We start from the raw sequence: 17002 nt of genomic DNA, 5'->3' as shown, positions 1-17002 counted from the left end.
CATATGTATTATATACAGTGAAACCGTTTTTAAAAAGCAATGACTTAGACAAGCCAACCCTAATGGTTCATGAAACCATTTCCCTGTTTTTATTTAAAAATCATAGGGTTGTGCTTCTGTATAAAGTTTGTACATCTAGCAATGTAAAATACTGACACATTTAAAAAAAAACAAAAATGAAGGAGAAACTCAGAATCCTTTTGATTCAATGCTCTTATGTTTTTAAAAAAGAGAAAAAAATTAATGCAAGACTCAGGATTTTGGAGTGGTTGGCGTGCCTCTCTTCATTTTACTTTTTGACTGGCTGCCTGTATGCCGATGCCGATGTAGCTGAGCTGTTTGTGCTGCTGCTGCTGCCATAGCCATTTGATGCTGCAAGAATCGCAACTGCTGCAAAAGGGAGGGGAAAAAAAAATCAAATTATGTTAAATGTAGGCAGGTATGGAAAGGTGCTTTTCCTGAGAGTGATGAAAACAACAAAACTGAAAGGGAGAAAGCACCAAGATAACAAAAAGGGACTATACCACATTGAGACAATGCACAGTCAAACAGCACCAGTGGCACAGAAGCCTGCTGAGGGCTTTAAAAATGGTTCTTGGTTAACTTCAAAAGTATTTCTGTTACTTTGCCCTGCCAGTCTATATTGCAGTAACTCAGCAACTTCAGTTACCATTTTGTTGTATGATAGTTTATAGCAATATAAAACCACCCTGCATATTAAAGATAGTCAACTATAGTATGCTGACTTCTAACAAAATGGAATAACATTTTTCTAAAACAGGACATTTACTAATAGGAACACTGGTATACTTGCCTTTTTCTGCAGTACAATATTAAAAAGTTAACAATTGGCACTTACGACTGTCTATTTCAAAATATACCAGAAACTATAAAAATGTATGTCAATGTGCCACCAGCACTTCATGAAAGATTTTAAATTAGGAAAAGAGTATGACTTAAATGTACAAAATATATTCAGTGCTCCAAGTTGACTGGCTAAAATGTCAGACTTTTAAATAAAATTTGCTAAATTATTTACCAATTACTGTACAGTCTTAAAAGACAGTAAAATAAAACTGAAGTAAGGTATTTTGAAGTACTTTTGGAGCAGAGTATCTTTAAAAATGTAATCAGAGTGAAGTTGCTGGATTACTTGTATCTGTTGCTGCTGCTGTTGAAAGGCAGAGGAGAGCTGGAATCTCTGCTGAGGAAGGCTTTGCTCAGGTCTGTTCTCGGCAGAGCCAAGCTGAGACAACACTACAGAGAGGAGAAGGGGAAAGCAGGCCAGTCAAAAAGTTTGAAGGCTACCAGGGTTAGAAAAGGACAACACAGAAAATGAAATAGAAAAGTTATCAGTATGATTAATCTTAAGTATCAAATCACAGACATTTCAGAATAAATTTAGTTTAGTCTCCTGTTAGTTGAGGGTACCACTGATTATAGAACTTCCTGGACATGAAAGGGGAGTGCAAATGTGCCAAAGCACTGTATCTCTCTCTTTTCTTCCATCTCAATGAAATTTGATACTAGTGCTATTTTGTTGAGAAGGCTTTCTTACAAAATGTAAACCACAGTAGGATATTTTAAAGTATAATCAATAAAGTAGGAAAGGGGGTTGGGCGAAATAACTACCATAATGACATAACTGGTAGACAAGTTCTTTAAACAAAAGATGTTGCAATGAGTATCAGACAAAAGATGTTGCAATGAGTATCAGACTACACTATTAGCAACAAAGGTGGTGAACTGAGACTGTGCATTACTCCTTTTCAAGCTGAGGGGGACCACAATAATCAGTTCAACCCTCTCACTATGCAGGTGAGGAAATTTCAGACCTAGATGGTTTGCGTAACTCACTCAAAAGTAAGTAGTGGCAGGTCTGGAGCTAGGAACATTCTCACAATTTTTCAGCCTAGAGTTCTTTCAACTAAATCACACTCCAGCTATTTTAGGAAATCTATAATGTGTGGTAAAGGGTTATAATCATAAATTTGCATTTGGAAATTCACTAGCTCTAAATTAGGACTTTTATATAACACCTTGCTTATTCTAAATTTAGACACTGGGAGTTGTATAGGATTCTAAAGGCACTGTAGTAAGCCTTGTTACTTAAGTGATAATTCAAAATGTTGACAACAGGTTCATTCATTCAATCCTCAAACTCTATGACACTTTTCTTATTCATGTGGCTTACTGATTTTAGTTAAAAGTAAAGTTATAATTACTGTCTTCAATTGGAGAGATAATCTTCATTAAAAGTAAATCTTTGGTTCACCATTTACTGCTGGAAGTGGTGAGCAGGCATTCAGTATAATCTAATTTTTTACAAATGATAAAAGTGGGTTACAGAAATTATGCGACTGACCATTAAGTCTTAATTCATGCAACTACAAGCTAACAGAAGGAGACAAAAGATTACGCAACCTAGAAAAATGCGGTCTCAATAACCCAGGAAAACTGAAGCGTTAACAGCTTTGGTAGCTTCCTAGTAAGTTGGATAATTGTATAAAATTTTGCTAACAAACTGTAACTGAGGGAAACACAACTGCTATATGTAGGTCAAAGCACTTTGAATTAAACAACTGTCAAGTTTATGAAAAAAATCCCAGAGGGCCATCAATTAATCAATTTAATAGTTCAGATCTTAAATACAACTAAACTTTTTCCTAGTTACTGCTTGCAAGAGAAGGAAAAGAAATAATTAAAATGGTGAGATCCCAAATAGATTAGATACTTTTAGTAAATGCAACATATGAAGTTATGAAGATACCAACCAGCTGCCTGTGACTGCATAAAACTTCCTACTCCAGCAAGGTTAATAACAGCAGCGTGCTGAGCAGATAAGGCCTGTTCTTGGCTAGTTGAACCTTGTTCAGAACCCTGAATAAAAAAATAATAAATGACTTATTCAAAAAGAAACACAATTTTGAGTTGGTGAAAAGAAATTAGAATTTTTTCTATATGAGGAAAAATATCAACATTAGGTTTGTAAAAAGAGTAACATAAGGAAAAGACCTCAAAGGTATTTAGAATTAGCAAGAATAAATTTATGGTATTTTGAAAGCAAGACAATAAAACCTAATTATTTGGAATTGATTCTGTATTGGTTTATTGTTTGATGCTGTATTAATAATATAGCCTAAGGCTTCTATAAAGCTTCATCAAAACTACTTTTTTTTTTGGTGAGAAATATTGGCCCTGAGCTAATATCTGTTGTCAATCTTCCTCTTTTTGCTTGAGGAAGATTGTCCCCAAGCCAACATCTGTGCCAATCTTCTATTTTGTGTGTGGGACACCACCACAGCATGGCTTGATAAGTGGCGTGTAGGTCCGTGCCCGGGATCTGAATCTGTGAACCCTGGGCTGCCAAAGCGGAGTGCGTGAACTTAACCACTACGCCACAGGGCCAGCCCCCATCAAAACTACTTTTTAAGGCTTAAAACACTCTTTGCAACACTGTACTGGAATTTCTAGTGAGCACAATAAGTCAATAAAAGGCATACTGATTGTAAAGGAAAAAAGAAAACTGTCCTTAATTGCAAATGGGCATGACTGTCTAAAAAGGAAATCCTGAGGAATCTACAAAAAAGCTCCTAGAACTAATAAGTGAGTTGAGTAAGACTGCAGAATACAAGAACAACATATGAAAATTAATTCTATATACTAACAATGAACAGGTGGAGACTGAAATTAAAAACAATACCATTTACAACTGCTCAAAAAAAAAGAAAAAACAAAGGGAAATTTAGGTATAAATTTACAAAACATATACAGGACTCATATGCTGAAAACTAGCTGATCGTGGCCTCGCTAGAAACATACGGTGTTCATGGACTGGAAAACTCTCATAGTGTAGATGGTAAGTTTCTCCCAAACTGACCTATAGGTTTAACTCAATTCCTTTAAAAAATCCCAGCAAGGTTTTTTGTAGATATAGATAAAATGATTCTAAAATTTATATGGATAAGGCAAAAGATCTAGAATAGCTAAACAATTTTGAAAAAGGAGAAAACGGGAGGAATCACTCTGCCCGATATTAAGACTTACTATAGTCTAAAGAGATCAAAACAGTGTGGTACCAGCAGAGGGACAGACACATAGATTGATGGAATAGAATAAAGAACACAGAAATAGCCACACAAATAGAGCCAACTGACTTTTGACAAAGGTGCAAAAGTAATTCAATGGAGGAAGGATGGCTTTTTCAACAAATGGTGTTGGAGCAATTGGACATCAACACCCCACCTGCCATAAGGAACTATGACCTAAGTCTCACACCTTATAAAAAATTAACTGAAAATGGATCATAGATTTAAATGGAAAACTATAACACTGTGAAAAGAATAGGAGAAAATCTTTGGGGCCTAGGGCTAGGTGAGGAATTCTTAGAACATAACACCTAAAGCACAATCCATAAAAGAAATAGTTAACTGATAACTCAGGCTTCATCAGAACTAAAACTTCTGCTCTGAAAAAGACATTCTTTGCTACCACCTAAAATGTTGTCTGAAATCACATTTCAGTATATAATACAAGTTAAACATTTCAAAAGTTACAAGACATTTTTCTGGAGGGGACCTCCCCAGATACAGAAAAGAACTGCACAGAAGAGCACAGAACCAACAAACTGACAGAAGAGGACACTCTTCAACTCGGAACTCTGCTCATGAGATGACATGGAATAGAAAAAAACAGACTACATCACTTCCAATACACATCTACTATAAAACAAAAGAAAAAGCCCAAAATGCAGAAACAAAACAAAAGCCAGCTGGCACAGATTCTCCCCCTAAAAATACCCCACAAAGCTAAATAAACCTGCAAGACAACACCTCAAATGGAATTAAATATTATCAAACAACCTGAAAAAATGACTAAACACTTTGAATGGGAAATAAAATATGAAAAATAAAAGACTCAGGCTAAAAAAGTAAAAGAATGGAAAAAGACATACTACGTTAACATTAATCAAAAGAAAGAAGCAAGAAATATTACTAGAGATGAAGAAGGTCATTTATTGATGATAAGGGGTCAATTAATCAAGGAAATAACAATCCTAACAATCCTAAATGTATATGTACCTAGCAACACAGCTTCAAAAAAATAACCTTTAGCAAAAATCCAATAGAACTGAAACAGAAAACGCCATAATTTTAGTTGGAGACTTCAACACTACTCTCAGTAATTGACAGAACATGTAGAAAGAAAATCAGTAAGGATATGGAAGACCTGAATAACGCCACCAAACGACTTGATCTATCTTATCTTGACAGAATACTCCATCTAACAACAGCAGAATACATGTTTTTTCAGGCATACAGGAATGTTCACCAAGACAGACCACTTAAAAAAAAAACCTCAATAAACTTAGAAGAACTGAAAATATGTTTTCAGACCACAATGGAATTAAACTAGAAATCAATTAGATCCCCAAATATTTGGAAATCAAACAACACACACCTAAACAGCTCATGGATTTGAGAGGAATTCATGAGGGACATTAGAGAATATTCTTGAATGAAAATTAAGGCACATATATCAAAATCTGTGGAAAGCAGTTCAAGCAGTACTGAGAAGGAAATTTATTACCATTAAATGCTTGTTTTAGAAAAGAAAGGCCTCAACTCAATAATCTAAACTTTCACCTTAAGAAACTAGAAACAGAGGAGCAAATTAAAACTACAATCCAAGAAAATGTTCCAGAAATAAAGACCTGAATCGACATATTAAAAGGACTCACAGGAAAGACATGGAAAAGTAAATTCTGATGCATATCCTAATGAGAATTATAGACTTTAAAGATAAAGACAAATTTTCAGAGCCTCTAGGCAAACTAAGTAAGTAACTTACAAAAGCAAGTTAATTATAGAGACTGGTGTCAGACTTCTCAAAAACATACAAAGCAAGTTAACAGTGGGCAGCATTACAATAAACTTAAAGAAATCTGAAACTATAAAACTCTCAGAAGAAAACATAAAGAAAAAGCTTCATAACATTGGATTTGGCAAAGATTTCTTCAATATGACACATAAAAGGCACAGGCAACAAATGTAAAAGTAGATAAAATGGACTACATCAAAATTAAAATCATGAACATGATGTAATCTACACAGAAATTGAAATATAATGATGTAAACCTGAAATTTATATAATGTTGTAGACCAATGTTACCGCAATAAAAAAAAATTTTAAATCTTCTGGGCATCAAAGGACACAATCAAAAGACTGAAAAGGCAACCCACAGAGTGGAAGAAACTATGTGCAAAGCATATATTGGATAAAAGATTAATATCCAGACTATATTAAAAACTTTAAAACTCAACAACAAAAAAACACATAACCTGACTGAAAAAATGGGCAAGGGACCCAAAGAGACATTTCTCCAAAAACAATATACAAATGGCCAGCAAGCATCTGACAAGATGCTCAACATCACTAATTATTAGGGAAATGCAAATCAAAACCTCAATGACATTTCATCTCACATTCATCTGGATAGCTACTATCAAAAAAAAAAACTCCCAGAAAATAACAAGTGTTGAAACTTGTTAGGATATGGAGAAATTGGAACCCTTGTGCACTGCTGGTGAGAATGTAAAATGGTATAGCCATATGCAAAACAGTATGGAGGTTCCTCAAAAAATTAAAAATCCCACTCCTGGGTATATATCCAAAAAAATTGAAAGCAGGGACTTGAGAGCTATTTGTACACCCATGTTTACAAGAGCATTATTCATAATAAATAAAAGATGGGAGCAACCCAAATGTCCATCTGTGGATGAATAGATAAAAAAATGTGGGATATAAATACAATGGAATATTATTCAGCCTTAAAAAGGAAGGAAATTCTGATACATGCTACAACATGGATGAACCCTGTGGAAATTACGCTAAGAGAAATAAGCCCATCACAAAAAAGACAAATACTCAATGATTTCACATATATGAGCTACCTAGGGTAGTCAAACTCACAGAAACAGAAAGTAGGGGGAACATCTGTACAGTGACAGTTTATACAGAATATAAATTGTGCTGGCGAGCACAATGTAGTTTATACAGAAGTCAAAATAAAATGATGTACATCTAAAATTTATATAATGTTATAAACCAACGTCACCTCAATTAAAAAAAAGAATGAGCACAAAAAAAAAATTCAGAGCTTAAAAACAACAACAAATTGATTTAGGAAATAATGACTTAAAAGTTAATTCTAAGTTAATAACAGTCTTTTAAAATGGACAAAAAAAATGGTGGTTGTCAGGGCTAGAGGGAGGGGGAAACAGGGAGTTATTGTTTAATGGGTACAGAGTTTCAGTTTTGCAAGATGAAAAAGTTCTGGAGATCGGTTGCACAACAAGATGAATATACTTAATGCTACTAAACTGTACACTTAAAAATGGTTAATATGGCAAATTTTATGTTACATGTATTCTACTACAATTAAAAACAAATGTAAAGAAAGTGCAAATCAAGAATTTTATATCCAGCCAAGTAATCCCTCATGTGTTAAGAATAAAAAAGTTAGTTTTAAATGTGCCCTTCCTGAGAAATCTATTAAAGGATGAGCTTTACCCAACCAAGACTTGACTGAGGAATCTTTGGCAGAAGTCGGATTGATGGTGGACATTTCATATATTTAATTGTGAGCTAAGAGAGATGCTAGGGGTTGGGCCCAGGAATCAGTATTATTTAGTTTTCCAGATAATTCCTAAGTGTAGCACAAGTTCAGAAAAACTTATAGTTCCTTCTCTTTTCTTATTCAATTTCATTCTTTTTGGCAATATACAAGTATTTGTTTTTGTCTATCTTCCCTCTGCCCTAGGCTTCATGATAACAGGGACATCTCTGTTCTAAGAGACAAAATACTATAAACAGAAGAATGATGATTGGGTAGAAAACACATGGCCGATAAGGGCATAAAGACCTGGGTTTGAATCCCTGCTCTGCCACTCACTGTAGGGCCATGAGCAAGTTATTCACCTGAACCTGGTATATACTATGCAAGATGGAAGTGACATCATGTAATCAGTATGGTCACTGTGCGAATTAGAAATACCCACCCAATAACTGTTGGCTACTATTGTTAATAAAAACAGTAAGGAAATGTTTATTTGAACAAACTAAATAAAAGCACTTTAAATATGCTTGGAATATATAAAAAAAAGTCACAATTCTATAATATAAAGTATATGGAAGGCCAGAAAGCACATACCTGCTCCCCTGGCTGTTGAGGACTAGAAGTTGTGGGTTGCTGAGGTTGTTGTGGTGTAAACTGAGAGAGCTGTTGTTGCTGCTGCTGCAGAGTGTTAAAAATGAGCGAACCACCTGGAAGCTATTAAGAATTTAAATAAGAATTAATTAGCCAATTTCACATTATTTAAATTTCTTTACTCTACAAATATTTTTGGAGCATTCACTATACGTCAGGCATTCTTCTAGAGATTCAGGAAACAGAGGTGAACAAAAATCAAAACAAGTACCCTTCCCTTAAATAAAAAGATCTATTTGAAAACAATTTCTAAGTGCCATTCCTTTGGGCTCTCGAATATGTTAATACTCTCAAACAAATATTTCTGCTTCAAGTTAATAGCTAGCTATCCAAATATACATACTGCTTTTATTTAACTCTTCTTATACATCAATATAAAACAGCATTAAATGCATTAGAAAACATAAACAAGCCAGTGATAATCAGATATATATGTTAAGAAAACTCATCGCCCAAAATTTGCTCCAGCTTTACCAAAAACCAGAAATGCGTGGATTCTTATATACCAGTGAGGAATTCCAAAGGTGAAAAGAAAATGTTTTACGTGTCCACATTTAATTTGCAGACATTACTTACTGTTATTCTAAATCTAAATTGATTAAAAAAAAATACACACTTTTTAAAAGAAGCATTCAGAAAACTCCACATTAAAAATTAAAACTCTGTATTCTAAGTGCATCAGCAAACAAATGGTTTTTCCATTTTATTCATTCTACAGGAGTTTAAGTTATAAGCGTTTTCAAGTCCTTAGGAAAAAGTCCAAGGAAGTACTACCAAATACAGAACTCTCAGGTTTGTATAGTCAAAAAAAGGTGTCCTTGGGTCAAAATCTCTACACCCAGCACAGCTCACTGTCAGGTAAATTTGGACATAGCACAGGTCAAATGTTCTTTCCTCAATCAGTTAGATAATAAATGTAGCAAAATATAATTAATTTATAAGGTGGCTTTGTCCTTATTCCTTATTATCAGTGCTATTAAGGAATTCCACTCGACTGATCCCTGAGAGAAATTCCAACTGCAATATGCAGGAAAGCTGGCTAAATAAAGCAATGTGATCTGTGGTTCAACCATATTACAAGTAGATTGTTATGCAATTAGTCTGTAAATACTGACACTGTTTGCATCTTGTTTTAAGTTTTGGCTCTAAACGCATTTCCCGATTTGTTATTTCTGAACACCAGGTGGGGTTGTTCTGTCTGTTATCATTATTTCCCAATAATCCATAGCTCTGCCATTTTATGTCTCCAGATCTTTACATTCATGTCTACCTTTTCCAAAAATTCTCTGTAGATAATCTCATCCATTTTCCAACCTACTGGCTTAATACTGGACTCCATCCTTAAATTAAAGGACCTAGCATAACACCCAGAATATTGTAAATTCATAATGTGTACTAAATTTTCCACCTTCAATCTCTCTTTTATATGTTAACACTGGTAACATGTATAAGAAAAGCCTCATTATTAGACACAAACTACAATCTAACAAATGTTTACTGAATGACTATTAGGTGCCCTGCATTGTGCTAAGAAATCATATTCTCCTCAGAAAAAGAACATATACCTATTTTTAAAATCTCTATTCAAGCATGAAATCTGTCTTAAGCAAAGAGTAATACATATATGTATACATAAAATGTCTGTTGAGAGAGGAATTATTTTCTAATAATATCTACTGCTGCTATTGTAGGTAAGTATTCTCCTTGGTAGTCATTCTCCCCACTGAAACAGCTAGTTCTTGATTAGGCAGGGGTGCTGGATACCAATTCTTTTTCTTTATTCACTTGACCAAGCAAAGGTAGCAATAATTACCACAACCTTAGAAGGTTGTAAACAAACTCAAAATTTCAAATGCTGAAATGTACAGATATACAGAGGTAAAAAAAAAAAATTAAAGTATAAAAACTTGAATCAAAAGCAGTGTTTCAGGTTTACCTGGAGTAGATTTAAGGGCCTGAGACTTGAAGTATTTTTTAAACCAAATGGAACACCTGTTAAATAAAACTCATGGTTAAAATGGAATTAAGTTTATTACACTTGAAAATATTTTATACTTGAGTATATTCAAATACAACATTTTAAGTACTTTCTGCATAGATGAGCTTATTTTCTATACTTTTTTTTTCTTGGTGAGGAAGATTGGCCCTGAGCTAACATCCACATCCATCCTTCCTCCATTTTATATGTGGGACGCCTGCCACAGCATGGCCTGATAAGCAGCGCGTGGGTCTGTGCCCGGGGTTCCGAACTTGTGAACCCCAGGCTGCAGAAGCGGAGTGCACAAACCCAACCACCATGCCACTGGGCCAGCCCCTCTATGCTGTTTTTTAAGTACAAATGCTAATATTAATAATGCTAAAGAACAATGAATTCTGTGTAAGGAACAAACGGAAAGTCACGCAACAACGCTGTTAATTCTGAACTTATTCCCAAAAACCTGTGACCCAACATGAAGCACATCATAAAGCAGGGTTTAGCAAACTTTTTCAGTAGGCTTTGTGGGCCACATATAGCCTCTGCTGCATATTACTTTTCGTCGTCTTTACTTTTTTTCTCAACAAATCTTTAAAAATGTACAACTATTCTTAGCTTGGACTGTGGGCTGTAGTTTGCTGACCTCAGTCTTAAGTATCTGTATATTTTGCTCATTACCAAAATATACCAATTTGAACACTAATTAAAACTGTATCTAGTCCTCTAAGCAGATAACTGTATTAAAAAAAAAAAAGAGGCAGGAAATTGACAAGTGATAGTATGAAAGCCTTGGATAAGAAACTGAAAAAGCATAATCATATGAAACTATGACAATATTGATATCCTCTTCAGGAATTATAATGAAAAGAAATGATATAACTTTCTTCAAGGGTGAATGACAACTGTACAATGCTTTATAGCTTACCAAAGCCACTTCCATATCACTTCACTTATTTCTCATAAGTACCAACTGAAGTTTAAATATTCTTACTCTCATTTTAGAGCAGATGAAACTGAGGCTAAGGGAAAAATATTAAGTGACTTCTTTCAGGTCCCACAATTATCATTTGGAGCAACATGTAACTGGCAGAGTTACATGTAAATATAAACACCCTAAATTCAACATCTGACTCCATTTCCAGAGCTTCTGCCACTAGAGCACATTTATGCACATGAAAATAAGAACATAAGCTAGAATTAGGAAATTAAAGCAATGTGTTAACATGTTTATATTCTTTGGGTTCTCTCTCATAACTCATAGAAAGTTTTAGGTAAATTTTCCTTACAATGTCAAGTTCGTCTTTCCTATTAAATTTTTTCTCAGTAGTAAGAAATTGCATTGTTCCAAGATATTACAATATATTCTCTTATTCTCTTTCCCTTTCATGTTTTTGTTGTTACAAATTATCCCTTTATGAATTGTGAGTTTGTTACTAAACTGAAATGGTTCTAGTTATTTTTAATGCTTTATTTGTATAATAATAATTACTACAATAAAACTACTACTACTACTGATGATGACAGCAAGTATTTTTAAGTGCTTATGTCTCAGGCACAATTTAAATACTTTATCTGTATTTACTCATTTAATCCTCACAACTATGAGGTAAGGTATTACTATCCCCATTTTATTTATGAGAAAAGTGAGGCACAAAGGTAGCTGCCCATGATTACACAGTTAGGTTGCACAACTGGGATTCAAACTCAGGCAGTCTGGCTGCAGAACTTAGGTTTTTAACTGCCATGCTATGCTGCCTTTCTTGCACAATGTATGTTTTCAAAATACATTTCTTTTACCTGGAATAGGAGTACACTGACAACAATTAGACTATCAAAGTTAACTTTATTCTAATGTTTGGAAGGCAAAGATTTGTAGAGACTTATCAAGTTTCTTCACAGAAGTTGGTAGCTAGATGGTTTTTAATTCAAATATTAGAACATTAAAGGCTTTTGAAATGAAATAAAAAATACCTGTGACAAAATATTTCATGAAATATGGACATTAAATGTCACTAATAATACTCTTAAAATGACATTTTTAAATTAGCATGTACTTTAATTTTTTTAGAGGTTATTATTTCCAATATTCTGACCTGCTTGAGAAGCTGCCTGCATTGCACCGGGCAATGCATTTGGTAGCAGACTTCCTGAGGGTAGAAGGCCACTCAGGTTTATTCCTGCAGGAGTTATGGCACCAGTGTTACAGCCCAGCATAGGGTTTGAACCACTCATCAAAGCCTGAGCTCCACTGCAGGAGAATAAGACAAAGTATAAGTTGCAGTATAAAAGGAAAAATCAGCCATATAACAATCCCTTGGATTAAAAAACAAACTACTAAACAAACGCAATTAGATATTTCTGTCTTATATATCAATTTCAAGATTCAGTTTCATTTTTACACTAGAAAGTGACAGCAAAGTTGACTAAAATTAAGTACTGTCTATTTATCAAGGTTTAAAATATCATTTGGAAGAGTAAAGCACTAATCAAGGGATTAAAAGATGGTAACACAGAAGACGAACAGGAAAACCTAAGCTGCTGTCAACGTGTAGGAGCATAATCTTAGTGCATGTAACAGATGTATTACCTAAAATTAAAGCATACTTGTTGCGATAGCTTCTATCCGTATCTAAACTATTTTCTTTCAGTAGCAAACAATTTGTTTTTAATTTTACAAATATGAATTTACTCAGATTGGTAAGAATATCTTAAAAAAAAAACATCAGGGCATCAGTGCAAACTTACCAAACAGAGCCCACTACATTGATGAAGTTAAGTCCAGCAGAGTTTGCCATGACCTGGGTGGCCGTGGTTCCTGTAGTTATAGATGTTACCATGGTGGAAAGAGGAATGGTTGTTACAGGCATTGCCTGGCTCAGAGACCTTTGCTGCTGAGCAAACTGAGTTAACAAAGTGGGCTGAGGGGTGAAGCCTGAATCTTGGGGAGTAGGGGTGGCTGAAGGGGTAATAGGAGTTGAGCTCTTAGCATCAGGAGGGTGTGGGGTCGATGAAGGGGTTGGTGTAGGAGTAGATGGCTTAGGAGTTCCAGATCCTGCTCATTGAGAAAAATAAAAATTGCTAGTTTGTTATAAATGGCCAGTCCTTTTTAAAATAAGGTTAATGGAATCTTACTTAGCACTGACAATTTGTTCCAGTTTTTTTTTAAGCAGTTAACTGCAAGTGTTAATTTCTACACATGATACATGAGTGTTGCTACACTCAATTACAATTAAGGATGCAGTATATCACCTAAAAATCCCATCAGAGATGCTACTACAGTAACAGTAAAAATATACATTTGTATTCTACCACAATACCCATTTAAAAGTTAGTTTCCTACATGCTACCTTTGGCCTAAAAGTTTAAAAGGAATTCAAATTAATTTTTGTTATTTACAATTTCACTAATTTAGGACTCCATTTAAAAATATTGCTTATTTTCTGTAACAGTCTGAGATAAACTCTGAACATATTTAATAAATTACGTATGGTTAACAATCATATTTGGCACCTAAATATACATGTTTAATTCCTAACACATCAAGTTTATCCTGACAAACAAATTTACAAAACACAGTAATAAAGCAAATATGATAGATAATACTGCATCTTTAACAGTAACTGTGTACTTCTGTTTAAATGTAGAATGTATAGAAAATCTGTTGTGAATGAAGTATGCACAGTTTATCAACTTTTTAAAAAAAACAAAAACAAAAAACAAAAACCGAAAAAATAAAACCAAAAGCTCTTGAGGTGTTTTCTTTTTTAGCTTTCATGTCCTGCAGAAAGAAAGGAAAGAAATGTGAATGTCCAGAAGCTGTCACTCAACCCTTACTTAAAGTAACAATTGTGTGCAGTAGATTAACATAATCCATACCCACAACATAAGAAGTGTGAATAAGACTTTCAGGAAATTTATAAATTTTTCTTTGTGCAAAACAAGAAGGCAGAAAAATTACACCTTTTGAGCTATCAAGATGAAGATGTTTATATCTAATGCAAAGACCACCGTATCACTGTGCAGTGTACTAAAACTTTCAGCACACGTTAGTTACCTATAAAAAAATCTAAAAAACTGGAATGCTTTTTTGCAAATTGGTGTCTAAATATCTCAGATATTTACTGATTTGAAGAAATTCTGCCAAACTAATGCCAGAATTCTTGTTTAATTCCTTCATGTTAAAAAAAAAGTATTCAGTAGTAAAAATTACATTTTAATATCTTCAGAATAGTGCTTTATGATCATCACATTTTAGTAACTGACGACAATTTATAAGAGTGTAGGAGTGTTTTGGAAAAGTCAGCTTTCAGTTTATTGTATCACCACCTTGGAACTAGTTGGCTTCTCATATACAAAGAAAGGACTGCAGCAACAATTCTTATGACATTTTTTTCATATCAGCTGCATAGTTTACACAAAATGTAAAATGATCCTAGGGTACACTGGAATAAAAAATATTTTTGATCTTATTGCCATATTTAACTACTAGATTATTTTTTTAAGGAGATGTGTAGGTTGTAAGTCTATAAGAAAGGTATACACAAAGTGCATACATAGATACAGAAAAACAAATACAATTACAATAAACACATAATACATACAATCAACAAGAGATCTGCCTAAAGCTTCTCAAAACTTGTACTTTTTGGGTACACAGTACATTCAGATTTCACTATTTCACTGGTCAAGAAAAGCTGTTTTAAGAAACACTAATGCAAAAGCTTATCAAGAGTTAATGAAGAACTTAAGTCATGACTCACTTTGTGATGAGCTGGCTGGTGACAGGGCAGCTGGAGAAAGCATGCTAACTTGATTGAGATCCACAGATGACTTCCGAGAAAGACTTGGTGGCTTAGAAGCAGGAGGAGGAGTTGGAGATTTAAGAAAGCTGCTGGCCTGCTGTGGCGTAAAATAGTTACCTAGAAGAAGAATTTAAAAGTTATTTCCCAGATTTACAATTCAAAATTCTGCGAATTGTATAAATCAAAATATGAGCAAAGTTTTACAAACAATCTATGATCGTTATGATGTTTCTTACTCTAGACTACACAAAAATAAGGAATACAATACCTGAGGAACTATTTCCTGAGCTCGAGGGAAGTTTGATGGGTGGAGGTCGATGTTTTACTCCCTTCCCCAATACTGAAGACTGAACTGACACAGTCTCAGGCTGCTAAGAGACAGCAACATTAAGTATACTTGTTAAAATTTAGGTCAAATCAGAAATTCATAAGTTAATACCACTATAACTCCTAAATGAAAACACACAATTTAAAACTCCGCGAAGTACTCTTAATGGTTATAGATTAGCTATTACAGATGTTACAGAAGAATATAATTTCCCATACAGAGATCCATGAAATAAATTACAGTATATATAAAGGATGAAGGAAGGATTTCTGAATAATAGGTGGGGAGAAAGAGTTTGAGGGAGAAGGACAGAGTAATAACATGAAGGCAAAGCTTCCACCTTAAATTTTTCCAGGAAAATAATTTAACTGTTGAAGCCAAGTGCTTAGTATACACAGGTGTTCATTATACTTTTCACTCTATCTTTGTGTACATTTGAAAATTTCCATTGTAAAAAGTTAAATAATAATAATTTAAAAAGTTAAAAGTAAAAATAAAACTAATGCCCACATGACCCCCAAAACAGCCCTTAACATTTCTCAGATTCCTTGAGAAAACATTAGGCACAAAAAAGTAATCAAACACACTTCTGTTTCTTTCCCTGGAGAAAGCTGACTCAAGCTGGCTGAGCCACTGGAGCTGTGTGACATCTTGACTGGGCATTTGGCTTCATTCTGGACCAATTCCTGGTACTGATTGACTACCCTGAAATATTAGGGGGAAAAGAAGTAAGGATTAGCTAACTCTGTTTTAAACACAAATTTATTATATAGGAAATGAATAATAACTAATGAAAAAAATGTTCCATCAAAACACAAAAATTAAAATTAGACAATTTATCTTTGTGTTAAAAGTATATTCTAATCTTTTCAATGACAAGCTAATGCTCAAAAACATTTTGCTAATTAACAACCTAGAGATATACTTTCAGTATCTTATTTGTAATACAGAAATTACAGGGTTATTTAACCAATCAGCAGCCAAAGAAATTACCCAGTGACTTTCACTTAGATTCTGATTAAAGTACTATCTAGAAATCATCTTCCTTAGCTAGAATAGAAATTTCTAAGTTTTCTTATTTAAAATAAAACTATATTTTGCATGTTATTCTTTTAATTATTTTCCTAAATATTAGTAATACCTAAGACATAACTAAAATGAAAGTTTAGACTCCTAATGGAGTACTCTCTATCCTCTAAGAGTGAACTTGTTCAAATCAATCCAGATCAAAAATAAAGATGCAAATGTTTTTACCTCTCCGCATCAGTCTTTGATCCAATAACGAACCTAAAATGTTTAAAAAAGAGAGAAAAGTTATTAGGTAAGAGTTGTTGTAAGGAGCCCTGGGAGTACTTTTGAAGGCTTCCTTATTTTAGCGATAGGTAACTTATAAATTGAGTTAAAATCAACCAAGATATCATAAAAAAAAAAAATTAAAAAATACATTTCAACTTATGAAGCAATGACCAAGTTTTGCATGCATTATTAAATAATCCTGTGAACAATTTGGCTGATTTAATTTAAGGGAGATTTATTTGGGCACAAAACTTATGTACCAAAACAAAATCCGGGTTGAAAGTTACCAAGTGCTTTTACACCCTTGTAAGTGTCTGCCCTATAGCAAAATT

General features: G+C 33.9%; 1 protein-coding gene across 15 annotated transcripts in view; it reads right to left on the bottom strand.

Annotated features, from left to right (window-relative positions):
- Positions 1 to 58: 58 nt before the first annotated feature.
- Positions 59 to 17002, bottom strand: part of SUPT20H (SPT20 homolog, SAGA complex component) — a 47731-nt gene continuing 30787 nt past the window's right edge. For 8 of the 15 annotated variants that reach the window (XM_087436170.1, XM_087436178.1, XM_087436176.1 and 5 more), the window contains 11 exons: positions 16629 to 16661; positions 15962 to 16079; positions 15315 to 15417; positions 15005 to 15163; positions 12990 to 13296; positions 12338 to 12492; positions 10206 to 10261; positions 8213 to 8332; positions 2775 to 2880; positions 1154 to 1257; positions 59 to 390 (listed from right to left, as the gene is read on the bottom strand). In XM_087436170.1, the coding sequence (XP_087292296.1) occupies positions 253 to 390; positions 1154 to 1257; positions 2775 to 2880; positions 8213 to 8332; positions 10206 to 10261; positions 12338 to 12492; positions 12990 to 13296; positions 15005 to 15163; positions 15315 to 15417; positions 15962 to 16079; positions 16629 to 16661 (1399 nt within the window). In that variant the 3' untranslated portion in view covers positions 59 to 252. The remainder of the gene's footprint in view (positions 391 to 1153; positions 1258 to 2774; positions 2881 to 8212; positions 8333 to 10205; positions 10262 to 12337; positions 12493 to 12989; positions 13297 to 15004; positions 15164 to 15314; positions 15418 to 15961; positions 16080 to 16628; positions 16662 to 17002) is intronic. The other 7 variants (XM_087436182.1, XM_087436183.1, XM_087436179.1 and 4 more) reach the window with 4 other exon arrangements.

The sequence above is a fragment of the Ceratotherium simum genome, chromosome 10, assembly GCF_057802395.1.
Source record: "Ceratotherium simum simum isolate JZ-2026a chromosome 10, ASM5780239v1, whole genome shotgun sequence".
NCBI lineage: Eukaryota > Metazoa > Chordata > Mammalia > Perissodactyla > Rhinocerotidae > Ceratotherium > Ceratotherium simum.
Note: the sequence above shows the minus strand (reverse complement) of the source record. Positions and strands in the feature narration are given on the sequence as shown.